The 26,044-nt window shown below is 44.6% G+C and overlaps 1 protein-coding gene across 2 annotated transcripts in view; it reads right to left on the bottom strand.

The window, feature by feature from the left end:
* SEMA3F (semaphorin 3F) overlaps positions 1 to 19,757 on the bottom strand; it is a 163,401-nt gene extending 143,644 nt beyond the window's left edge. For both annotated transcript variants that reach the window (XM_054976293.1, XM_054976294.1), the window contains exons 1-2: positions 19,218 to 19,757; positions 7,532 to 7,691 (exon numbers count right to left, since the gene is read on the bottom strand). In XM_054976293.1, coding sequence (XP_054832268.1) covers positions 7,532 to 7,643 — 112 coding nt within the window. In that variant the 5' untranslated portion in view covers positions 7,644 to 7,691; positions 19,218 to 19,757. The remainder of the gene's footprint in view (positions 1 to 7,531; positions 7,692 to 19,217) is intronic.
* Between the last annotated feature and the right edge of the window lie 6,287 nt (positions 19,758 to 26,044).

The following is a 26,044-nucleotide window of genomic DNA, read 5'->3' as shown; positions in this document are numbered from 1 at the left end:
GTGTCAGTGATGTCACTTCTGGGTTTGCACTGGAAGTGATGTTGCACCATCGGGGTGATGACTCTTCTTCCCCCTCCCCATTTCTCCCCTCACCGTCCTGCTGAGAAGCAACAGGGACAGTGAGCAGATGGCAGGAGTTCTCCATCCACAGCAGAAGACCTGGTAATCCTACCTCTAATCCACTTGCTGCTGCTTCCACAGTAAGGAAAGCTTCTCTGCTGGCAACATTGTCCTATAAGAGTGACTCAGCAAACACAACCTCATCAGCAGATGATCTATTGGCTCCAACAGGAGCTGCCTTACTGGATCATGCCAAAGTCTATCTAATCCAATGTTCAGATTGGAGCAGTAGTCAGCCCCTGGAACGTAAAAAGCGTAGCGACTCTTTGTGTGTATCTTGAAGCAAAATAGTGCTGGTAGGTTCCCATTCCCCCTGGAAAGTGAAAAAATTCCTGATTCTCTAAAGCACTCTAAAATGGAAGGGAATAGAAGTTTCACTGCAGTTTTTTTTTAGAATATGCAGGCACAATTCACCTCAACCTCCTCCCCCACCAAACACACACACACACACACATTCCTCAGTGATGATAAGATGTGTTTGGTTTTTTACTACATGAAAGAGTAATCCTATTGCCTTCTAACGTCTATGGAGTAAGTGGTTCAGGGCAGCAGCTTCAGCAGTGGAGTGAGCCATAACTTGGTGCTTTTATTTGTGTTGGGATAAAATTTTACAATCTAGAAATATAATCTCAGTGCCAACTGTTTGATGTTGCACCATACGTGCCTTCCTGAAATAGTGTTGAATTATTATAATTTGTCTTGACATATAAACATGTGCTCCATAACACCTTCTTGACACTGTCATGGTAATGTTCTCCTTACGAAGTTGCCATTTAAAGCACTACAAGATCAGGTCAAGTTTCAATATTGTGAACACTTGATCATCTGATGCTGGAATAAAGGCATCAGCACTAGTATAAAAACATCTCTTAGTGCTTGGCAGCTCTCAGTCTCTAGTGAATCTGATAAACTAGTGATGATAACTTTCAGGGGGTTGAGAGGAGGCTTCAGTTCCACCTTTGTTTCGTACGCAGTGGCAGGACTACGGTGTTGAAACTGTACCGTGCCCCTCAGCACCAGCAGGTGGAGGACAGCAACTCCAAAATCTCATAATTCTCTTCAAATGCCAATACTAGACATGTGGTTGCATTTAGCAGGGTTTGGTCCCTGATCTATGGTTTTGTTTCAGATCATATTCCAGCCACCTGTGTCCAATCTGAGGTAAATTTGGTGGCAACTCCAGTGTGGCATTTAGGCCCTGATGTGTAGGTCCTAAAGGAATGAAAAGTGAACATAAGACACTGTCTTATACCAAGTCAGGCCACTGGCCCATTTAGTGTAGTATTGTCTTCAATAGTCTGCAGAATGTCCTGTTGCTCCTCAGACTGGAGGTGTTGGAGTCTGAACCTAGGATCTTCAGCCTGCAAAGCATGTGTAGAGCTTTGGGAATGTAGGCTGTTGAGCACAGCAAAGCAACTACTTAATTTGCATGCAGGGAGGAGTTTATGTAGCTACTTTGCTCACTGTAACCTTGGTGGGTTGTGGAGCATGAACTGGGAAAGATAGAGCCAGGGCTTCCACTCAGGACCTTGATGTTCAGCTATTCCTTCCAGACTGCCGAGATGATTTTTTGTCTGTTTGCCCCTGCCCCCGCCCTCAGCCTCTTTTTGCTAAACTCACTTGGCCCCCAAACTGTCTTTTTGAATTAGAGCTGATCACTTCTGGTATGGGCCCTCCTACCTTCTTCTGAGTATAATTGTTTCCTAGGGAGGAACCTGGCCATGAGACCTTCTTTTCAAGTTTGTGATCTGGTACTCAGGAACTACCAAATCCTGCAAGAACACAGTGGTCTCAGAACATCAGCTAAAGGGCAACCGCAGACTCTATTGAGAACTGCTCTTTTAATGGGCCATGAGAAGGGCTCTGGCTTCATAGACCAGTCCATCACTCATCTTAGGACTTTACAGTGGATCTTTGGTTTGGGAAGAGAAAAGAGTTTTGTGGGTTGAGTGTACCATATTGCAAAGTGCAGGTTCTATCTATCTCTGTTGCAATAAATAGTTGTTTTGCTTATACAAAGGTGTGTGAATGTAAGTGGGGTGCAATGAAAAAGGAATTCCTAGATCTTGAACTCACCCTTGATTCCAACACCTGGGTTACACATGTGCTTTACCACTGATGCATAGCCCCTTCCTTTTGGGCTGGCAGGGAAGGCTCAATGCTCATCTGCTGGAACGGCTGCAGGTACCTCAAGGCCTGGTGCATGCAATACAAAAGTGAGGTTACACCATGCTCACTGAATGTCTCTGTGTCTCTGTGGATGTGCACTAAACATGAATCCAAGACCTGCAACTGACTGAGGCTTCTAGGCACATGTTGTTACATGTCCAAATGAATTGTCCCCTTTCTATTGTTATGGTGCTCACAATAGGGACCCACTATGGACACACTACAAATTTTGCTTTAAAAATAATATCCCACTGCATCATTGTAATTCTACATGTAGATTATTACCATAATTCTTCCTCATGTCCACATACCTACATCTTAGTCCTTTCTATCACAAGACTTGAATCTTCCGTCTGGAGCCCTACATGCCTAGAACCACCCCTTTCCTGTCCCCAACTTCTTTCCTTCCTGCTGAAATACGGAATTACGGCCTGTTCATGCTGGTTAGTCTTCCAAGTGGAATGTGGGCCAAGAAGGAGGAAGTGTTAGGTGCATTAAATCTCTCACCTTTCTTTGAGCCCCGGCTGCAGTTTTATTGGCAGACTCGGTGGCCTAGGCCATGTTAACAGCCCACATTGATTAACTCTTCCTCCTCACATTTCCCTCTTTCCTCACCATGCTCTCCCCCACCCCATTCTCTTCATCTGCCACCTCAGTGCAAAAAGAGACACACAAAGACATAGAAATTATTGACTCAGGAAAAAAAGCTGATTAAAGAGAGCTCAGTTTACAGCTCTGGTATCCCAGCTGGCTTTCAGGCAAGGCTGGAGGTTAATTCTCACTAACTGGGAGAAACTGAAATGGTACTGTGAACAAGAGAGAATGAAAAACTCTCAGTGCAAGAGAGTTTCTAATCTCATTGTAAGTAAAGGAGAAAGGTCAGGTGATTTGATATTTCCCCTAAAAGTTACTACCTCTCATGGCTTTATAACAGGCATGTTTTGAAGCTCAAAATAGTTTATAAAGTTTTGTCTTATTTGTTAAACACGATCTGTTCCAGTTCTCTTGGGTTCACAGAGAAATATTCAAAAACAAAGTGATCCAAGGGCTAAGTGACTAAAGGCAAATAAGAATCCTTCTTTTATTCTAACATTTTGCAGCCTTCTTCACTACCCAGATATTTAAGGCACCCTGAAGCATCTGAAGAAACCATAATTAAATCCAAATAAAACAATTAAAATGTAAATTAAAATATCAACTCCATCCAAAACAATAATCTGCAACAAAAGATCACAAAAACAATCCAACCCACAATAGTTCTGCTGATGGAAACTAACCAGAGAGAGGCCCTGCAATCTCCCTCAAATCCATGCACCAGTCTGGAAAACAGAGCAACAATCCATGCATGTGGCTTTCAGTAAGAGGAGTTCAAAGAACATGGCATTAGCCACATAATGTAACTTTCTAGCTGTTTGCAGATCACCATGCCATAATGCAAATGCAATGGCAGCTGACAGTGTAAGCAAAGGCAGGCGGACTGCAAGATTAAGAAAGGTGAGTGAAAATGAGAATTCACTATTGAGAGAGATGACAGCTCAAAGCAACAACTTTATTATGATTCTACTTATAAAAAAACAGCTTCCCTTTGCTTTCAATGAGGACGTTCCTTTCTAGAGGACATTCTGCCAGTCTAAGTAGCCAGTCACAGGATTGCTTCAGGGCTTTCCATATACTCAACTTATTCCTTATTTTCTTAGCAGTCAATCTGTAAGCACTGAAATTGGTTTGGGTATGGTACTTCCGCACATCTGTCCCCCCTTTGCATTTTTACAGTTGTAGGGTCAGTTAATTTTCTTCCTTGTCTGCTTTAAATACTTGGGATTTTCAAGCAGAGGTGCTGTCATCATTAGAGGCATCAACAGCGACGTCACAGCATGCTTTTTGTGCACGCTTATATTGCTGTATCAATACAAGGGCTGAATTTTTCAAAAAGATAGAAAACAAATACACTTATATGGGGACACCTAAAAGGGGAGCAGCTCTGCCACCCACACCTAAGCCCCCTCCTACTGGAGAGGCCCATGTAGGCTGACCCAGAGCCAGGAGATGGAGGCCAGCATCAGTGGGACAAACTGACTTCTGTTGGGGCAGAGCCTGGAGCAGCGGCAGCGATGTGCTTCTCCAGCTGTGCTGCTTTTTTCTTGTACCAGAAGTGGTAACTCCACCCCCACCCAGAGATGTTACATTTTTTAAAAAATCACCAATTTCACATCAATATATTCATCTACCATTGTAATAATAAGTGTAACAGGTTCTCTGAATACCCAGCTCTCATTTAAAAAGTAAGTCTCTAGATTCTTCCTTTGTGGAAATAAAGGAAAAAGGCCTATCTCTGCAATGGAAGAATCCAGAGACTTACTTTTTTTTAAAAAAATGAAAGCTGGGAATTCAGAGAACCTGCGGTACCTATTATTACAACATCGCTATACCAATATGAAATAGATGCTTTCAAGACAGATTGGAAACGAAACCAAGAGGGGAGGGAGACAGGGGGAAGAGTGGTTCGATAATGACAATCATCCAATCATCAAAAAGTGAGCTGGAAGGGGGGGGAGGGGTGCAACAAACTTGCAGAAATAAGTGGATAAACCAAAGCAGTATGGGGCCAGAAGTGACAAAAAGAACCAGTGAGGAAAATCTCTCAGTCTGAGCCACTGTAGCAAATAGTCACCATGGACTGACTGAAAACACATCTGTCATCTGTACATGGGCAGTCATGAGAACTGGCTTTGGATGCAGGCAGGATCAGGCTTCTTTGGGGAATCAAAAGGATTATCGTTTCAGAAAAAAAAACTCAGCAGACATGGAAGTGAACATGCACAAACATTTCTGCTACACACCGTGCTTAATAACATGTATCCATCCAGCACTAATCCCACTGTCCCTGGGCACGCAGGCCAGCTCAGGAATGGTAATTGCATTACAGCATATGCTGCTGGAAACACAGCTTATGGCTACGTACAGCAATAGCTCACAACAGAGAGCTACATCTGCAAAAAATGTTGAGGCTATTTGAAGAATGGTCATTGGTCAGTAAAGAAACACACTGGGCAAAAACTTTACATTTCATAGGGCTCGATCCCCTTCCCCAGTTCAGCCTGCATAATTTTCATCTGCCTTCAGTTATCTTCATGGGTCACTTCGTAGAAAAAGAGCGGGAGGAACTCATTAGCATATGCCACACCCCTTGACATCACAGGAAGTGTGTCATTGCCATAACTGATTTGCATATGCCACACACCCCTGACAGCACCTATCCTGGCTGTTTTGGACCCAATCCAGGCCATTCAGGGCTGAAAATGGGCCCAAAATGGCAAAAAGGGGCTGAAAATGGCTGAAAATGGGCCCCAAATGGTTAGGATCGGGCCACTGCTGAGTGGGAGAGTGATCCACCACCCGTCAGAGGCCCAATCCGGGCCATTTTGGCCCCAATCCAGGCTGAAACGGGCCCAAAATGGCCAAGAGTCAGGTGGGCAGGGCCACCTAATGTGACCTCTTTGGGGAACTACCAGAACTGTGTTCCTGTGCGTTCCCCCTCGAAATGATCCCTGGTTATCCTCAAAAATTAATGTACCTTGATGTGAATAGCCAAGAGATATGATATCTTCCCCAGTAAACAGGCAAATTTCACCCACAATTCCAAACGAGATTGCTTTCATCTCCTCCTTTGGAGAGACCACTTTTCTCCTCCAGGCTTTTACCAGTTCCCGTTACCTAACCCCCAAAACAGTACCTTCCTTGTTCTACTGATTTTGTTATATCTTCTCCTGAGCTTCATGTCCTTGAGATATTTGCAGACTCTTCTCCAGAGTTTTCCTGGCCTAGTTTATCCAAACTACAGATATTTAATAGTCAGGCCTGCCTCATCCCTCATTTCTTGAGACTCCCAATATTCCCTTCCCACCACCCACCACTAGCCAGGTATTCTCATCCCTTTGAATGTCTTTGCCATTGTATTCCTTTCCAGACTTCCTTCAGCTCTACTGCCAAGTTCATGATTTATTATTTATTATTACTGTTTTTGTCAAAGCCTCAAAACACAGCAGTCAGGTAATGCAGTGAAAAACAACAACAATCCTTCATAGTCATTGGCAAGGGTAGAACTTTTCCACATTTTAAAAAAATCTTGTATAGTAACAACAGGAAATCAAGCCCACTTATAAAGGCTCAAAGATACTATTTTTCAAAGGCATTGGCTTGAATCTCCTTCCCCCGGACACAGGGATCTTTAAATAGGCTCAAAGGAGGATCTCAGCTGAGTGTGTACACATACAGAGAACTCAAATGCAGGGTAGATCATGTTTCTTTCTGTCCCCTTGTTCTCTTATGAGGTTGTTCATACTCCAAAGAAAAGGTTAAGTCATTCTGTAGAACAAAGCCTTTGCTTATAAAGAATGCTGGAGACGGTAACTTAGTCGAGGTGCCCAAAGCTGGACTAGAAGTAAGAAACAGAAGAGACAATCTAGATCTCCTCAAGACCCTGAAGAGGAGGGGAAATGGGGGGGGGGGAATCTATACTTAAGGTACAGCTTTACTTTACTCCTAATAGCTAATCACATCTCCAGCTGATCAGAAACCTTTAAGATTTATTTATTAGCTCAGTTCAGCATCCTTCATGGGCAATCAGCACCTCACACACTAACCAACCCTAACGATTTACTGACAATGAATCCCAACACCTGTCTCATCTTCAACATGGGCAGCAGGAGGAGGATCTATTTGCAGCACTATACAGTCCTTTCCCAGGGAACTCATATGTGACTTGCTGCCAACTTCACAGCACACATAGCAGCTTGGGTTCATGGAGCTGTCAATCTGCTGTCTGTATTGCCAGCCATGGTGCTTGACTCTAAAAAAAATAATCAAAGGAAATTCCACAAACTGCAAGGCCAGTTATCTCCAGATGGCAAGAGGCACCGAAGTGCAGTACACTACATGTGTGATTGACGTAGGCTGCTAGCCCAGGGGCTTCTCAGAACCGATTCCAGGAAAGTATTGTTCATACTCATGGCTAAGATCCCAAGAGAGTGCGCTGCTGAGAGTAACTTCTTTGGAGAGATAAGGAGTAGTGCTGCAGATGAACTTGAAATTAAAACAGAACCTCCAGACCTGGATCTTGGTGCCCTCTGAATCATGCCGGATACAGACCCTTCAACAAGCCATTAATGGCCACAAACTGTAATCCAAACAAGACTATCATTGTACCATAACTGTGTTTGAACACAGAGACGCTGTGCCTTACCTTTGAAAGAGAGCTGCACCCTCGGAGTAGCAAATAGGTAATCCTTGGAGTAGGATGGCCGCCAGCCCACAATTAGCAGGGTGACCCAGAGCAAAAAGGCGAACAGAGGCATGATCAGGAGAGCTGTGAACCGGAAGTCCAGGCAAAGTTCTCAGGCAGTCTAGCAGAGGGGGGGAAAAGGACCAAAGAGATGTTATTACCGGTTTACAAGTCAAGAACTGAATGACGGAAATGTCTCTGCTAGGACAATCAACTTGAAGGCCAATGCACCAATCTTTCTTCCATGTACAAACTGTACAAATAGCTTCTGTGTGTGATGGTCCCTGACAATTCAAATAGCTTTCAGGAACCAGTGTGAGTAATGATGGGCAGCCTGTGTGGGCTGCTGGAGGACAGAGGATCCAAACAATTATCCACTTCCGCATTGGATCCTCCACATCTATTCCCCTTTTTCTTCTACAGTCCTACCATTTTATTACATCTGACACTTTGCCCAGTAGTGAATATACTCTGGCATGCACCACTGTTTGTAGCATATTCTAGATCATTATTTGCATTAACTTTAGGCCAACTTTGCTTTCCACAGATTTTTATTGTGATTTTTTCATGTGCTTGTTTATTTGAACTTCTAACCTTGAACCATTCTCAGCTCCCATAAATATTTCTAGTCCTCAAGGTTGCAAAGAACAGGATGAAAATTACCATATATGCCAGAAAACTGGTATACATTTGGAAATGGAAACTCTCCCCTACACCTGCCTCTTCTCCTGGATGAAAATCTATAATATTGCATGTCTCTTTACTGGCTTCCTCTAGGAGACCAAGAATATCTTTAAAAGTGCTATTTTATTTTCAGAAAATAGGGAGCACTTTGTCTCTCTTTTACATTTTTATAGCATTTCCACTTAGGTAACTGTAGGACCCCCCACATACTATGATGACAGTTGTATTCCTATTTTGTGTTTTTCCATTATATCCATTTGCTAATTAATATCCTGACTTGATAACAGGCAATCTACCACGTTTTTATTGTTCTCATACACTAATAAGTGTACTCATCTTCTTCACAGCTCCTCTCAGAGGAAGTGGAAGACTCTTTCTAAGCATATTGCTGGTTTTGTGTTCCTACCATTGCTGTAACTTGGGAGTGAGCTCTAGCGTAGCTGCCTTGTCACACTGCTGGTTTCTGCCAAAAGGGAAAACCAAAAGGTCATTGGGGTAAGGACATGGCCCAGTGGTGGACAATCTGCTTTGCATGCAGGAGATCTCAGGTTCAATTTGTCTTACTGCCAGTTCCATGCATCTGCCCAGGTATGATTAGATAATATGGGCAGATCCTGGGCAGACATGTGGAACCTGCCATAAACCAAATAGCCCCCTCCCATCACTCTTCTCTGCTAGTTAAAGCAGGTGGGTAGAAAGGAGAGAACGAAGATGTTCCTCCTGCCTCTGTGCATGGGAACTGATTTGCGCTCTCTTGAGCACAAACATACCATTTTAAAGGTAAGCTTTGGGCCACATGTTAAAAGTGAGTTGAGCTGGAATTTCCCCCAATCAAACTCATGTTTAGCACACATGTAAAGAGACCCTCTGCTTGGCACCAGGTGAATCACAGAAGGGAGGGGGATTCCATCAGTGAGGCAGCACAACTGGAAAGAGCTTGTTGCTGTTGTTCATCTTCCTAATATCAGAAGGTGGGGAAACCTGGAACAGGGTCTCTAATGAGAATATTAATTGACAGACAGGCTGTCAGTGGAGCAGGCAGGCCTTTAAACATCCTATGTCCCAGACATTGGAGGCAACCAGTAGGCTCTCCACGTTTGTCTGTTGCAAAACAAAAGAGGTATCTTTGCTAACATCTGACCAATATAGGACAGACAAGGTTTAGAAGTTGAGATTCTTTTCTAGTCATGTCTAGGTTTCTGCTGTTTCTGGGGATGCTAAGCTTGGGAGACGTTCTCCAAATGCTCAGAGAGGGAGGATTCTGGGAAAAGACATTGGACAGTGTACAGGAGTTGTGAGGAGCAACCAGGGTGATTTCAAGGCAGTTTTGCAAACAGAATGCTTAATGTGTAGCTTCCATTGAATATCAGAACAAGTTAACCAGGAAGCACTTCTCAGCTGCAAAGGAAGAAAAAGAAGGCCAGCATCACTGGACTCTTTACCCACTTTGAAGAGAGAGGCTCCAGAGCCTGGGGGAGGCTGTTGGACCCACCCATATCTGGTAGGCTTGATTAGCCTGTCTCTACTATAAATGAGTTTCAAACATTCCACGTCAAGGCAGATTACACAACCACACAGACCTATGAAATCTCTACCACAGAATTCTTGGCATGCTCAGCACACTACAATCACCAGCTAACCACTCTCCCACTCATACCACTCTGAGTGAGCAAGAAATTGGTATAGGTGGCTGGGAGAGGGCGATGAAGCAAGATGGTTGTTCTACCACCCATCCAGGAAAGTGACCAAATAACAGACAGGTGGAGAGCAGACCAAAACTAAGTTGGGGGGGGGGGGGGGAGGACCAGTGCTCAAAGGGACAAGTGAACAAATCCGTGGCCAGCTAAATAGCAGCAGAAATGGTAAAGAATGGCTGAAGCCTGGCCTCTCTCTCTCTCTGCTACCATGAGAGAAGGTTCCTGTATTGGATGGAAAGCATTCTGGAAACTACAAGAATACACCAAGTAACTGATATGTAATACATTCTGGTTATCTTCACGGCCCGCTTTGGGTGCTCCTGCCATCTGAGGCTACATGGATGGCAAGGCAACCCAGGAGAGGGCCTTCTTGGTCATGGCGCCAAAACTTTGGAATTCCCTTCCCAGGAGATTTGCCTGCCTGTCAGTTGTTGCCTACTGCTAGTGGGTGAGGACTTTATGGGGGGGGGGGGGTACACCAAATGAAAAAACTCTTATCGGCCCTCCTCCTTGGCTGAGTGTGTGTGCTTGTTTATATGTCTATACATTTTTATTGTAATTATACATACATTTTAAATATTATTTTAATGTTTTCAGTGTTTTAATATCTGTTGTTGGCCACCTGGGGGCCCTATTTGGGTGGAAAGGCAGCATATAAGTATTTTAAATGAATTAAATAAATAAATAACGTTCTGAGAGTTCTGCATTCAGAGACCCACATCCTGATGACCAAGAGCGAGCTGAAACCCAGGGCCCCTGGCAGCACCGCATGGGGTTGGCTCGGTTGCATGCCATAGCAAAGGTCCAGGATACGGCCACTGTAGGCCCATTACTGCAGTGCGTCCTTTGTTATGCAATCCCAAGCTGCTGTTTGTGTGGCATCTGGCCCTGAGGCAGCATGGGAGGGAGAAGGGGAAGCCAACCTTGACACAGAGGACAACAGGCTGTAGCTCAATGTGAGCCCAGCAATAAATAAAGCTTCAGCCATCCTTGATTTGAGGGAGAAGGAAATCATTGACCTTGCTTGCATTACCAAGACCTTACATGTATCACTCTTAAAGACACTTAATGAAGGCACTCATCTAATACAGAGCAGGAGGGTTTAGATGCCTGCACTGTTACTTCAGTTACTCCAGTTTGGTCTCTCCTCGCACTGAGTTTTGAAGCAGGTGCTTAAAGATTCACTGCTATGCTGTACCTGTCAGATTGCAGCAGCACTCGGGAGCATTCTTCACCTACTTCATCCAGAAAGCAAACCGTGGCCTTTTCATTGAGATTTGGGTACAATCACCGCCTTTCCTGCCTTTAGAGTCATGATTATTATAATGCACTCTAAGTGGGGCTGCCACTGAAAAGCATTCATAGGTTGCGACCAGTGCTGAATGTTGTGGCCTGCTTCCTGATGAGGATGGGGTTGTCGGGAGGAGTAGCCCATTCCTCTATTTCTCCAGGGTCTGCCCCTTATTGCTTTCTGAGCATGATTCCAGATGTTCAGGTGCTCAAGTAGCTTAGGCCACACTTCTCCATAATATCTATAATCTGCTAAAGGTGGCCTTTTAATATTTCCTTCTGTACACATCAAAAGGAAATAGTCTCAGTAACTGCTCCCCAGCTCCCCTCTACCACCAGAAGCAACAGGCACTCGATGGCTGGAACAAAGATTAATAATCACTTTCTAATATTTTATATATGTGTTTTATATTATTTCAATTTTTTGTTCTATACCAAATCTTTATTGTTGTTATCTATCCTGAGCCCAAAACCTGGGATTCCATACTTCAGTCTGCTTAGGATTACTTTTAGAAGAAAACATGTAAATTGTTGAGGACAAACACTGAGCCTGTCATTGTGTATCTTCTGTACAGTAACCAGGGAGATGCTAGTTATTTAAAAATATACAAAGAGAATGGGAGGAAGAGGTCTTCATCACTGATCTTACAGATCATGCTTAGATTTACCCTGCATTTGTATCTTAAGCAACTTTCTGGGATTGTATAACACCAATATATCACTTTTCATAGTTTTGGCAGGATCAAATACAAGTTGCTGTGACACTCCAGTATATGTTCTGTGTATCTTTTTACAGATGGACTGTAGCCCTGGTCATCGTCTCCAACACCAGAATTTCTGTGTAGCTTGAGGAGTCTATAGAAGGAATGAATACCAGGCCACTCGAATCTAACTGCAATTAACAGGCTCACATGCTGCTCTCATTTGGTAAAGTAAACAGGGTTTGATTGAGGGGCAGTAATCAAGTCGTCTCCTCTTTGGAATGAAAAGAGTCCTTATAACCTGTTCTATAGTTGCAGGAGCCAGAACCAGCAGCCCACCCACTAGGGGCCCTTCCACCCCCACAAAAGTGCCCCATCCCCACACAGAGAGAGGGAGGGGAAAGGAAGGATGAGAGTGCTCCTCTTCCTTCTACCTGGCTGTGAACTAGGGGAAGTACTTTGTACAGTACGTTCTCCACTTTCTAGGCAAAAGAAATCTGGACTTAATTATTTTAAAAGGCAAAATGCATTTTCCTGAGAAATGAGATTTTTAAAAAGAGTTTGTGTATACCAGACCTCTGCATTCTGCTAGGGTCTTAGCTGGAACAGATTGGACAGACTTGTCTCTATAGAGTGCCAGGGGCCCTGTGAAAGTGACTAGCCAGAATTCAGGTGGGACTGAGTATATGTAATTTACATTACCTTTGTTCATCCTCAAGTGTAAATTTCACACAGCTGTCTCCACTTCAACTAAGACTCTGCAATGTATTAAACACTTTCCAACATGGAACCCACCCTTGCCCTTAACTCAGACTGTGGATTTGAACCTGCAGTAGCTCCCTGGTTATCAGTTCCTCTGCAAAAACCACCCTCTGCATTAAAGGCCAACTGGCTATGTCGTCATATGACACAGTGACTGAGTGGCTGACCTCAGTATAATTTGCTTGTTTTTCATAATTTCTGCCAGTAAAAGGCTATAAAAGCAATTGTTCAAGGATAATTGTAAATTATTCCTGCATAGAGTGTCAGCATGCTGAGCTAAAAGTAAATATTCCACAGAAATATCTTAAAGTTTATTGTAGATGAGTGGTATTCAGGATGCAAAACTGGCCAGTCTATAGAGTCTTTGGTTGGCAAATACAGGATCTGTTTCTTGAACAGTGCTGCAGTTTGAATGGCACCCACTTTCCACAGAAGTCAATGTTTTAAAAAGCTCCCACTGCAGCACCTTTATTTTATTGTCCAGAGAATGCCCAGCTGCTCAGCTGCAAGAGAGCTAAAAAAAGTCCACTATTAAACAGAGGAGTCTCTTATCTAAAGAGATGAGGCAGGTGAATAGGACTCGTAAGCAGATTCAGAAGAACAGAAACACTGTAATGTATGTAGGTGACTGGATTCAATCCCAGCAGTCTTGTCCACGTAACAGTTGAAAACTATCACTGCACAGGGGTGTCTGGATCTACTCACTGAAATGAACATGTTTGGGGTATGTGCATATCATTATGACCAACAAGAAAGTCAAGATTGGGATCAGATTAATCCACTTCTCTGCCTGGGAAGAATGCAGTATTTCATTTCTCTGTCTAGCTGAGCCTGCTAAGCTTCCAACATGCCCTGGATGTAACCTGTGGCATTCAACCATAGCTCAGAAAAGGCCACTGCAGTATGATTTCCCCCACTTGCTCCTCTCTGCCATATTCTCTGACTTCTCCTTGGTCTTGCCCATACTCTGTTGCCATCACAGGTCATGCTGTAAGAATTCCATGTTTGCATGAAAACCCCACCACATCAGGGACATTATGGCAACAGGCATGCACCAAAGGTCTCGTTCTCTTATTCTTTCTGTTGTGCTAAGAATGCATATGGACAGACATAAACTATGTTGAAAATATTCTGAGTGTGTATATATGTGTGCAAGCAAAACCTCTCCAGGTATTTAGAGTTTCTCCCCTATAACCAAAGTATCTGAAAACCTCCAACCTTATGCAAAGTATAGAAGTTATTAGCAAACCAGCCAGCTTCTTAAGAGATTGTTAAGGTGACCAAAACAAATTGTACTTTAAAAGAAAGAAGAAAAAAGAAAGCAGGGAGGGTAAAACCAACCAAATGGCTCACCAGTGGCAGAACTACCCTCTGGGATGAGGAATGTCTGTGTCAGAGAAAAGGATGCCTAGCCATTCTCAACATTGCCCCCTCTGGTTGACTGGTGAGCTGCAGGAAAGTGGGGGTTAATGACAGAAACAAACTTCAGGGATTTCACAGGAAAATCCTTGGAATCAGTCATACAAATCCAGACTGGCTCTAAGGACATTTAGAGTAATGGATGGGCGCTTAGGAGAATGCAGTTCTTCAGCTGTGGGCAATACACCACAATTGCAGGAGTTAAAGTTTCCCGGGGGCAATATATCATAGCAATTTCCTTTGCACTGGGTAAATATATGTGTTATTTGTCTGTCTTTCCACACACGTTCGCACTTCTCCCTTTCAGAGATTCTGCACTCAGTGCACACACATCAGGCTTCTCTGGAACCAGAATGTCTAAAAACAAAATTGCCCTGTGAAATAAAAGCTACACAGGCTGCAGTTAAATCAAGCCCCTGCCGGCCTTGGAAAATAGTTCTGGCAAATACTGATATTGCATTTGGATTGTGCTGTGCGTGCCAGTGAGAGCGAGTGAGATGGCAAACAAAGGAAAAGAGCAGAGAAGGGGGGGGAAGGAGGGAGGAGGAGAGGAATGCAAGAAAAAAGAGGAGGGAGGCCAGGAGCTGCGGAAAGTGGGGAGAGAAAGGCAGAGAGATCGAAAGAATGCCATTCTTTAGAACTGTTGCAAAATCTAAATCCCTCTGTACGGATGGAAGTGGACTGAGTGAGCAGGCTGATATGTCACCATGCAGACGAAAGAATGAACTTGTATGCTGTGCCTGGAGACTGGGGTCCTTTGGCATATGAAGCTCAACCACTTCTCAGCCTCTGATAAATAAACAGTGATTAATCCAACCACTCCTGAGCTGAGATCATAATGGAAGAAAGAAAAGGTTGGGGACCACTTCTGCTGGCTCTTGGCATGTCTGTTCAGGAAGAGAGGGGTCTCTGATCAGTTTCAGTTTGTAAATGCCAACATATGCATCTAAGCCTCCCGAGAAAGGAGATTATAGTACAGGAAATGTTCAGGGAAAGGCAAAAAGATCATGGATAGGAAAGGAATTATTAATAACTCCATGACTAATATGCACATGAACACAAACGGACAATGACAACAGCAAAATCTGTGCAGCTTTTGGGCAGGGCAAATAACTTTACCAAACTATGCTGAGCTGCAGTAACCCTCTGATCCCCTCTCTTGCACTATAGCCTTATTCCTGTGCTTCCCTGGACTATTTTTAGGCTAGCAGAATCTCCCCCATGAAGATTTTATTCCATCTGGACTGTTGTTTGTGGGGCTTTCTCAAAATAGTTCACTTCAAGAGGAGCAGAGATTTCTTTGCTTTGAAACATTCCTTTTCATTCTCACTGCCTTTTACAGACTCCACATACTACTTATCTGAGAATTCTAACAGTAGTGGGGGGAAATTAGACAATCAGATTACAGCATATATGGTGTGTATGTAATTGTCTTATACTGAACCATACCACTAGCCCAGTATTATTGACTCTGCTCTCCAATGGCTCAGTCTGAGGTCTGTCCCATCCCTGCTCCCTAAGATCCTTTAACTAGACAGGCCAGTAATTGAAGCTGGGACCTTCTGCATAGTAAAATACATGCTTGTAACTGGGCTATGGCTCATTCTAAAATGGTAATAAGCCAGTAAGATGAACTCTGCATTTGGGTCAAATGCATGTTATAATGATACTTGCGTTCGTATTTAATTGTTTCACAGGTATTTGCTTACTGGTAGTGGAGAAATCAATTGTGTTTAAGATTGTCTGCTGAGAAGAGGGCAAGTAACTTCTTTTGTGGCCTGCTTGACTTCCACTCATGGGAGAAGGGACTCTCCTTGACACTACTGCTGCAGCCTATTTATATTCTGCCTGCCATGGGATGGTGCCCCTTGTTGGAAGAAGGTGAGAAGCTGCAACTCATGTCAATAAGGAGAGTTGGAAGGAGAAGAGTTTTAAAGCATTTATGTTCTTTTTTTGCTCACTTTTTACCTACCCCCCCCCCCCCCGTCAGTGTTCAGTCTTGTTCAGATATACAAGGAAAGGGAACAAATTGTGGAAGTAGTGTACCAGTTGAAAGGGAAGTTAGACACACACTGTACTTTCTTATATTGCCAAACATATAAAGTATAGTGTAGAAGTGGAGTTTTATGGTCTAGCAGCAACTTGGCCAACTCGTAACACATAATAATCAAATGCAGTAAAACCCAACATAATGATGAGGGATCTGCAATTAACATGGAATAAAATATATACTATTATATTTAAAAATTAAAATCTTACTAGCTAGTGTGAAGAAAAGTCACCCCATACTGTGCAACCAAATAGCTCTGCCAAAAAAGTTACAACCACTCACTGTGAAAATACAAGACTAATATAACACTGAACTGTTATAATAACATAAAACTGCATTTAGGTGGCCTTGCAATGCAAAAATGCAAGATACCTTTGGCTGATGTGAAACTTCAACCACACAATGCCTTCTTGGCACTTACAAACCCACTGGAAGGAGGTATAGACAGAGAAAACCAAGTCCAAATTGCCCTGTTTTAAAACCAATCACCTCTATAGGCTAGTATCTTTTCTCTGGCAAAGTTAAATGTTTGTGGCTATAACCACAAGAAACAAGATAATTACAGAAAGGCCTGTCCTCTAGTTTTCATACTTAGGGATGTGCTGAGAAGGGAAATGAACCCCATGACCATCTTGGATGGCAGCCATTGATGGGTCCGAGTTTCTGAATTTAACTAATTTTTTTTGTGGATTCAGCTATTTAAACAGCATTTAAGTGTTCCCAATCCCTAATGTGAGCAGAAACTTAGTTTTTAAGTTCACATTTTGACAGGATATGTTAAACAACTTCCACTCTTTGTGCCAGAAGTGAATGAATGTTTTTATATAGTTAAAGGATGTGTATTTTGTCCTTGCATTACATGGAGACCCAACTGAAGCCCCTGATGTGAAGATATCATGAGCAGTTGTTTGTGCGCTATTAAAGAAGCAATAAGAGAATCACTCTGTCAAATGTATCTTCCAACTGTCGCGGGCTGTATGTTTGCTTTACAAATCAGAGCCATTCCAAAAGCTATTTAAGAGGTATTTGTGAAAACCGCCTTCCATCCAAACCACTGCAAGAGAGCCTGGATTACCTAGCATCTAGAGAATGGCAGCGTGAAAGCAGCCACCTGTCTGCTCCCTCTGGTGCCTTCACACAGCAGGTTCCCCATGCATTTTTTTATATTTATACCCCGCTTGCTACTGAAAAGTAAATACCCCAGAATACGGCGCTAACAGGAGCAGCCTGCCCGTGGCGTTTAACCTGAAAGGCGGCGAGGAAATCAGCCGGCAGAGGAGCTGCGATCAGGGGGAGGGGGAGCCGCTGGGCCAGGCGCAGCATTTCACCTCCGGAGTAGCTCCCGACCTCCCTCGGGCTCCCGGCCACACCTCCGGCCCTCCTAGCGGGGCTGCTGCAGCAGTCTGGGGGAAGACCAGGAAACTGGGCGGCCGAGCGAGGAAGGGGGCAGAAAGAAGCAAGGCGGACGAGGGGAGCGCGAGTCTTCCCTCTCCCTCGGCGCCAGGGCTGGGTAGCGGTTTGTGGGTTCCTGCCGGAGAAGGGGAGCGGCGTTTTTCCTAGAGCCCCCCACCCCACCCCACCCCCGGTCCGCGTTTTATTCCTCAAGGGAGCCTCCAGCTTTGCAGCGTGCCAAGAAACAAAAAAAAGTCGTGACCGCAGCTACCGCCTGTCCACACGTGAACCTTAAACCAGCCCGTGACGTGCACTTAGACAACCTCTTTCTCAGCCTCCGTTTTCTCCCGCATTAACAACATTCACACGTGGAACCAAAAAGGGGGGAGGAGAGAAAAAGCTCTGCTAGGGGCAAAAAGGCGCTTTCGTGCATCCCAATGTATGCCCACGCCTAAGCAAGTTAGTATCACGTCCGAAAATGGTTCAAGCCGCTGTTCCCTTCCTCCGCACTTGTCCCAGAGATAGTAGTCGGGACTCCTCCAGAGTAAGTGCCTCTCTAGTCTGAGGCCCCGAGACATCTGCCTCGGAGAAACTACCGAGGCAGGGGAGCGCTTCTAGCACACCTGGGACAGAGCGCGGAGTCGAGAAAAGCGACCGGCCCAGAATCAGCCGAAAAAACAAGAGCGGACCGCCAGCACCATTTCCAGGGGCTTTTAAAACACCACCGAAACCACTAACACGGACTGGATGGGTTGTGGCGCCGAACCAGACGGGTTTCAAGCAGCCCGGCTGGAGTCTGCCGTCTGGGCGTCTCCGCGACCTCCGGTGGTGTCTCCCCCCCCCCCCCCCGGTTTGGTTTTCTGTCAGTCGCATCCACTCGCCTTGCCACAACCCTCGCCTTCGAAGCTTTAGGACCCCCCCCCCCCCAAAGCGGTCCATCCTCAGCAGCTCGCCGGGGCAGATGGCAGCGACCGCCAGCCATAGACCCGGGCCGATCGCGGCTGGACCGTCCTCAGGCTCTCCGGCGCGGCTAGCCGCGATTCTAGGAGACACAGTCTTTGCCACTCGGTTTTAAATCGCTGCGTTCTGGGGAACAGCGGCAACAATGACAAACCCCAGTCAGATCTGGGCACACCTCTGGCTAAGCGGGATTCCTTCCAAGTCAAAGCGGCCAGGCTTTTCGCCCCCCACTTTCTGGATTTCTGTTCAACTTTCCAGGCGCAGAGGCGGAAAAGATGGATCCAGCCGCTGTCACTTCTTGGACAGAATGAGTGAAGGGGCCGCTGAAAGTTTGCTGCTCTGAACAGTTCTTCCCTCGCTCCCTTGGCCCTGATCCTGGGTCTCCAAGCCCTGCTCTAGTCCACACGTCTGAGCAAATGGCACGAGAAGACTGGCACCATCCGAGCAAAGCGATCGCGGGTCCGAAAGAGGGACCAGCCGCACACACCGTCGCCCGCCTAAATCAGCATCCCCCCGCCGGTCCTTCCAGAGCCTCCCCTTTACCACAGACGGGGCGATTATACCTCTGCTAACGCACAGATCCGCCCTAGCGAAACCTGCTGCTCTTTTGACAGAGGACCTCCGGTCGCTTCCCGTATGCAGAAGCCAGAAAAGGCCGGGAGAGTGGCTGAGCAATCCCTGAGCACACTTACCTTTCTGGGTGGAGGCAGAGCAGGGGCAGAAGCTGCCGGCCAGACGCTTCCCAGGCAGGTTTGCTGCTCGTCGGTAGGCTCCGAGAAGCGCTGGCTCCCAACTCCCAAACAGAAGAAAGAAGGAAGGAGCGGGACCCCTACGGAAGCCAGAGAGGCATCGCTCAACAGCTATCCTGCTAGCGGCGTCCCACCGCCATCCCTCTTGCCCTCACCAAACCAAGCAAGGGTGCTGCTCCAGTCTTCTTACAGAACCTCCTGGACTTCGACTTCAGGACCCAGCTAGATCTCTTCTCCCATCCATAGAGACGCTCAATTTACAGCCAAGCTGGTTTTAGAGGCAGCCAACCGGGTGGGACTTCTTCTGGCTTGACTTTTCGCTGCTCCGCTCGCCGCTTGTCCGAGTGTAAATGCACACTTGCCCCCTTGAAGTTCTCGCTGCTGGCCGAGAAGATCGACAGAAGCGTACAATCGAAGGGGGCAAAAAAGAGAGAAAAAATAATAATAATTAATGTGGCCTCCTTGCCTGCTTGGAAAAAAGGGGGGGGGGGAACCACCCTCCCCTTACAAAAAAATCCCCCTCTCTCACATTGAACACCCAAGTCCTATTCAGTCAATTGGCTTCTACCGCCTGCGATTTGCATAGCCCCGCCCCGCTCCCACCTCCTCGGGCAGCGAAGTGGGGGCCGGACCCATCGCCGTCCTCCTCCCGGACACCACCTCGTTTTCCACCTGTCCCGCCCCTCCTCTTTGCTGGGTTTGGCTTGGCAAGGCAGAACGAGCGAGCCGCGGGATTCCTGCGCTCTGGGGGTCAGGCTGACTAGTGACTCTCACCGGAGCCCGAGAGAGTTTCTCTCTCGGGCGAGGCTCCGTTTGAGTCTCCCGCGAAGGCTTCTATCCCTGGCCCGCTTCCCCGGCTCAGTCCCCGCCATCGCGTTCCAAAAGCAAGAGAAACTCGATCCTAATCTAAACCCAGACTAATAATCCCTTTTGTGTATACTCCTCTCTTCCCACCTAGCTCGGCGCTTTGAGGAAGCCCCCCCCCCCCATACATCCAGAGAGAGATGGAGGTAGACAAAACGGGCGCCGGGGGAAATAGGAATAATAAATAAATAAATCAGCTCCTTTGTCTGTGTCTGGCTGAGTTATTCTGTGGATTGCAAGGGAGTGTCTCACGTCCCTGGGGGGGGGGGGGGCGTGGATGGGGGCGAGAGACAGAAGGTTTGAGAGGGGGACTGAAGTGAGATGAGAAGAAAGGCAGAAAGCAAAAGGAAGGACGCATGGAGTGAAAGAGAATGAATGACAGAGGTGGGGGTGCCAGGGAAGGATGGGGCCTTCCCTGCTTTGTAATATTGCAGAATCCACCCAGACAGATCCTTCAACAAATATTCTGCAACAAAGAAAACTCTGGGTAAATGACAGCAGGAGAAAGTGTTCTCCCCCCCCCCTTCCTACCCCAACCCCTCCTTCAGTTCAGCAGCTTGGGAAAGCCAGGTTAACCCTTTTGTGGATTAGTAGACGGGAGACCTGTCTCCAGGTCTGGGTGGAGATATAGCATCCAGAAGCTGAGGAGAAATTGGCAAGGTGTGTCAGGAGGCGAATGGAAATGAGGCAGGCCTCACTGCTGCAGTTCTGGGGCTGTTTCCCTCATGTTTTAAGGAGCCCCTTTAAAAGTAGATCCAGAGGAGTTAGCCGTGTTAGTCTGTAGTAGCAAAATCAAAAAGAGTCCAGTAGCACCTTTAAGACTAACCAATTTTATTGTAGCATAAGCTTTCGCCCTTTAAAAGTAGGGATCCCCAAGCCAACTCTTCTACAAGCTAACACTAGAAGAGATGACTTTAAATCAATCCATGACCCTAAATTAAGATTTACTGCACCTTTGGAGTAAAAATAAAGCAATGTGTATGTCTGTAAAGGTCAAGATGGCCTGGCTGCACTTAAAGCAGATGTGCTACTCCCCTCACCCCACTTCCCATAGTGAATGAGGGAAATGTGCCCTCCCCCTCTGCACTGTAGAGGCTGAAGAATGCTTTACGAACACACATTATATATGACATTTTCCCTTCATGGAGATAATCTGCACACTACTGTCTTATTGACTTGTGTGCTTGTAGCAAAATACATGCCTACCAGTATACAGCTTTTCCCTTGTGCAGTGGAGAAGGCTTCTATTTAGGAAAAATACCTTAAAGGTGAGCAAGTTATGATGAAGTCGGGTGAAGTTGTGAGAGACAGAAAATCTGATATTTTCCTCACTTGGGACAGATAGTGATCAACCAGCCAAGAGGCCTGCATGGAAACCCAAATGACAGGTTCTAGCCTGAGGCTAAGCAAGGAAGGATGCATAATTCTTCTGCCACCTCCCTTTCTCTGCCTGTGTGCCTTTCATATAAATGAATAATTCACAATTGTATTCCTGGCAAACAGAATCTTCTGTTGCTCAGTTAACTAAAAAGCTGTAGCAACTTTTTGCAGCTGTTCTGGATGTATCTGATCTCCAGAAAATGACTCTAAAATACAGTGACCAGATGGAGGTCTTGGCTAATAATGTTTGAAGGCATAGTTCACTTCCTAATGATAAGCAGTCCAAGGTGGTTGTTCTAAACATTTTACATGCAAATTGTAATCCTCATATATATATATATATAATAAAATAAGTGAATTTAAAAGGTAAGCTGTCTAACCATGTAAGCTAGCATGCAACAGCCACACAGAACAAACTCAGAGCTTCTTTCTGATCAATACTTACCAATAAAATATGTAAAAGGCACAGTGTAATTGGGATCAAGAAACTGCTGTTATGTATGGTTAGCTAATCCATGCACTCAAGGCTAAACAAAAAATAAAAACACACATACCGTCACCCATTATTCATTTACTGTAGGACAATTAACCAATCACATAATGTTTAGTTGATGAATCATCCAACTTTCAATGATTAGTCAGTTGTTCAACTGGTTACATTTAAATACACTTGCAGATTACCAGAAACAATAAAGTTGCCTTTCTGTAATTTTGAGTGCAGTATGAAGGAACTAAGAATTTCACAAAACAAAATGACAACTATTCATTGCTAAAAGGAAAAGTTGTGCTGTGCTACTCCCCTTTTGATTCTAGTAACACCTCATGATCACAAATGTCTCAAAAAAGTTGTGCTGTCATCTCTTAGCCACACCAATTCAAATTTGCCCTCTGATTAATCAACTTAACCTTTAGTTGATTAATCTACCAATTAAACCAATTTAGCAATTAACTTTATCCCCAACATACTCTCTGGTGAACATAATCATACAGGAAGAGATTTTCAGCCATGCTATCTTCCATAGAAGCACAAAACACAATTTTCTCCATAGTGCATAGCTTGGATAGTTGTAGAAGAGGTTGTTGTTACCATTGATAAGTTTGCTGAAGTTATTGAGTGGCAAAAAGCAGGTAAGGAAAATACTGGGAAGATGAATGGTAGATAGATCAGATTCGCATGGAATATGAATAGACATTTATGGGATACATAGATTTGGAATCTCCGCCCGCATCAGATGTAACACAGTCGTGTGAGTAGCAGGTTCTCCTCAGTCAGTTCCCATGAGTACAGTGCCTAATTCAGGCAAGGAATACAATGCACATGGAGAAGGGGCTTCAGCCTTTCCCCTCCCCCTTTTGCCAACCTGAAACTGGGATAACCTGGCTTTCCCCAATAGGTCAAACAGAGTTCTGGGACATCTTTTGTTTGCTTGTTTTGTTTTAGGACAAGAAGAATATAGCTATAGGACATAGGATTTAAAACATCTTATTCTACAGGGAAAGCATACATCCTTCCAAATAACTATGAAGTTTTGCAAAATGTACATCTGAAGTTGGAGCCCTAAGAACATTCTCCTGGTGGTGTGCCCCAATGAATAAAACTAGACTTCCAAGTAGACCTGCTTAGGGTTGCTCTCTAACCTTCCAGCAAAAGAAACTACAAAGCTGTGTCAGTGTTGTACCAGCACTGGAGTGGCATCAGGGCATTTCAGGCTGGACATCCTAAGCCTCCTCAGCCCTAGTCATGCCCTCAACACCAACATGATATTATGCCAACATTAACCCTGGCATAACTTTTAAAATCCCTGAGGGGAAAATACAACTGATCCCCACTGCCTCCGACTGCTCTTCTTACCCCAGCCTCAGGTGCAGTTAAGAATACTAAGAATGCAGCCAATCATAGCCCTTCTAAGCACTATCTAACCTCCTTTTTCTGTTTTGGTTTCAGAACTCCATTTTGGCCAATACATGTTGGTGGATTGTGTCACAGCTGAGTCTTTTTCATTTTGATACATAGGGACTGGTTCCTAGTTACACACCCTAGTCTTAGTCTGTGTTGAATGTTTGCATAGGCATGTGCTTGGTGTGTACACCTGGCAAAAGGAAACAAGGTTGGAGGAGGGGATTTGAACTCACATCTGTGGAACTCCATAGTGTATGTTCCTGGACTTATTCCATTCACATCACCATCTTCTTAGTTATGTTCCCCTGTTCTTTCCCTCCTTGTGTTCTTCATGTGGATAGTGGTGGGCTGACATGTGGGTGGGGAAATATTCGCATCACTGTGTTAGCTGCTTCCATCCCCGCCTGCCACAGGTTGTACCATGGTTGGTACATTGTGGTAGGGTTGTAATGGACTCTGGTGAAGTGGCTATGCACTGTTTACTTTGGTGTAGGATCTTTTATTTACTTTCATCTCTTCTGCAGGGTAGGCATAAGATACTGACTAGTGGTGCCAGCACATGCCAGGGTCAGCAGTGTGCCAGTGTTGATGAATGGGTCTGTAACATGACTACCACTTTGGAATCCACTTTGCAGTTACATGACACAAAGTAGATTACATGCTGACTAAAATGCATTTTTGGTGTGTGTTGAAACGTGCTAGCATCTCTTTTCTTTTTATTAAAAATAACTTTGACTTTAAATCCCAGAGAGAATTTTAGATAAAAAGGAGATTGTGTATAAGATGGGGAAAAAACAGATCTGTTATTTTGCTATACACATGTAAAGAACTGATTGTGCCATCCAATCTTCTATATGACTACTCAGAGGTAAGTCATATTATGTTCAGTAGGACTTACTTATTCCCATATATGCATAGGTTGCAGTCATGAAGCAGAATATTAAGCACGTTAATATTAAACATGTTTGGGTTTGCATACTGAGTAAAAAGACACCTATATGTGATATACCTGTGTTATATTATGAATGCTAATACAGTTTGTTTCTGTTGTGCTCTGTAAAAGCTTCCTGTGTTGATCATTGCTTAGAGAACTTAGCAAGTAGGATCATTCATCACATTTTAGAAAAATTGCTATGAAACCAACTTTTCAATACCCTTGCTGTGATGGGAAAGTACATTTATGTTCAATCTGGAAGATAGCACAATAGAATCTCTTTTCTGGCATGTGCCAAGGGGTATCAGGATGCCTTTTCACATAAAAGAGTGCCATCTATTGGTTTCCCAACACTATTTCTTACTGCAGGAGTGTTTTCCTCACAACTGTTTCCCTTGGCATGGACCAAACCTCAGACTGGTTTTTAAATGTAGAGGAAATTAGGCAGTCCTGCAAGAATGCCCTTCCTAAACATTCTGAGACCAATGTGCTGCACAAATCTATGGCACATCCTCTTTGCTCTTCATTAATATGTTCACCTTGTCTTTAAAATAGATAACAGTTGAAAAAACTATAAGTTCTAGAGAAGGGCAATGAAAAGCATTAGTGACATGAAAATATTCCATAGAAGAAGAGATTAAAAATGCAGGGTCTAGGAAACGGGCAGGAGGGAGGATGAGAGAGGAATACCAATTAAGGAATGAGATAAAGAAGGCCAATCAGACATTCCAGTTTACCTTCCCCATAGCACAAGAATTCAAAGGTGCCCCAGCAGGTGTCCATTCATGTATTACCTACAGAGAAAGATGAGATGGAAAGAATAATAATGAGTAAAATCGTGCATGTTCCAACTATCGTACAATATAGTAGTGGTGCATAAGAACCAAGGAACCTGAGGCACCAAAGTCTGGCTGTTTAAAAGTAGGATGATTTTTATGATCATGAGCATGGGAAACATGGGTGATGTAGTTTGATACTCTTACAAGTATTTTTCCGTTCCATCCCTCCTACACCAATATCATATATCCTGTTTCTAGACATTTCTTATGCCTTTCAGAATACTATACTCTTAGATGCCTTAAATTTAGGTGCTTAACCACTTAAGTAAATGATAATTAAAGAAAAAAAGTATAAAGTATTTTTGTTTGGCCTTGCAGGTATGTTAACAGCCAGGTGAACAATGTCTTGTTAAATGAATGGTACTGACTCCATGGTTCTTGGAGAGCCCTTTCTGCAATCCCCATAAACCAAAAGACCTACATGATTACTGTGCATTCCCCACTCTACACATATAATAATTCATATTAAATACAAAATATAACTCTTTTAATCAGCAGAATACCTTTGTGCATTGCATTCCCTACAGCTGTTGAACCATAGCTAGTCCTTGTGTATTTAGAACGAAGGGAAGGGCTTTCATCTCTGCCTCCTCACTGTTTCCTCAGCATAAGGCACGGCATTGCAGGCAAGAGAATGAGATTGCCAAGGGGTCCAGAAGAGAGTGAGTTAGTTGTGGAGAAAGGGAAGTAAAACTACCATCATTCCACTGTGGCCAGCTTGCTCTGCTCCTGTATGGCAGCCATTTTTTATTCTCTCTTCTAAATGGTCAGTTTGTTCTCCCCACTGCAGTTGCCCAGGTGATGGGAAGAGAGTGCAGAGGTGGCAGCAGAGAGGGGTGGGGGAGCTGTTGGA

This window comes from Eublepharis macularius, chromosome 4 (assembly GCF_028583425.1).
Source record: "Eublepharis macularius isolate TG4126 chromosome 4, MPM_Emac_v1.0, whole genome shotgun sequence".
Lineage (NCBI taxonomy): Eukaryota > Metazoa > Chordata > Lepidosauria > Squamata > Eublepharidae > Eublepharis > Eublepharis macularius.
This window is presented reverse-complemented; position numbering and strand designations above follow the sequence as displayed.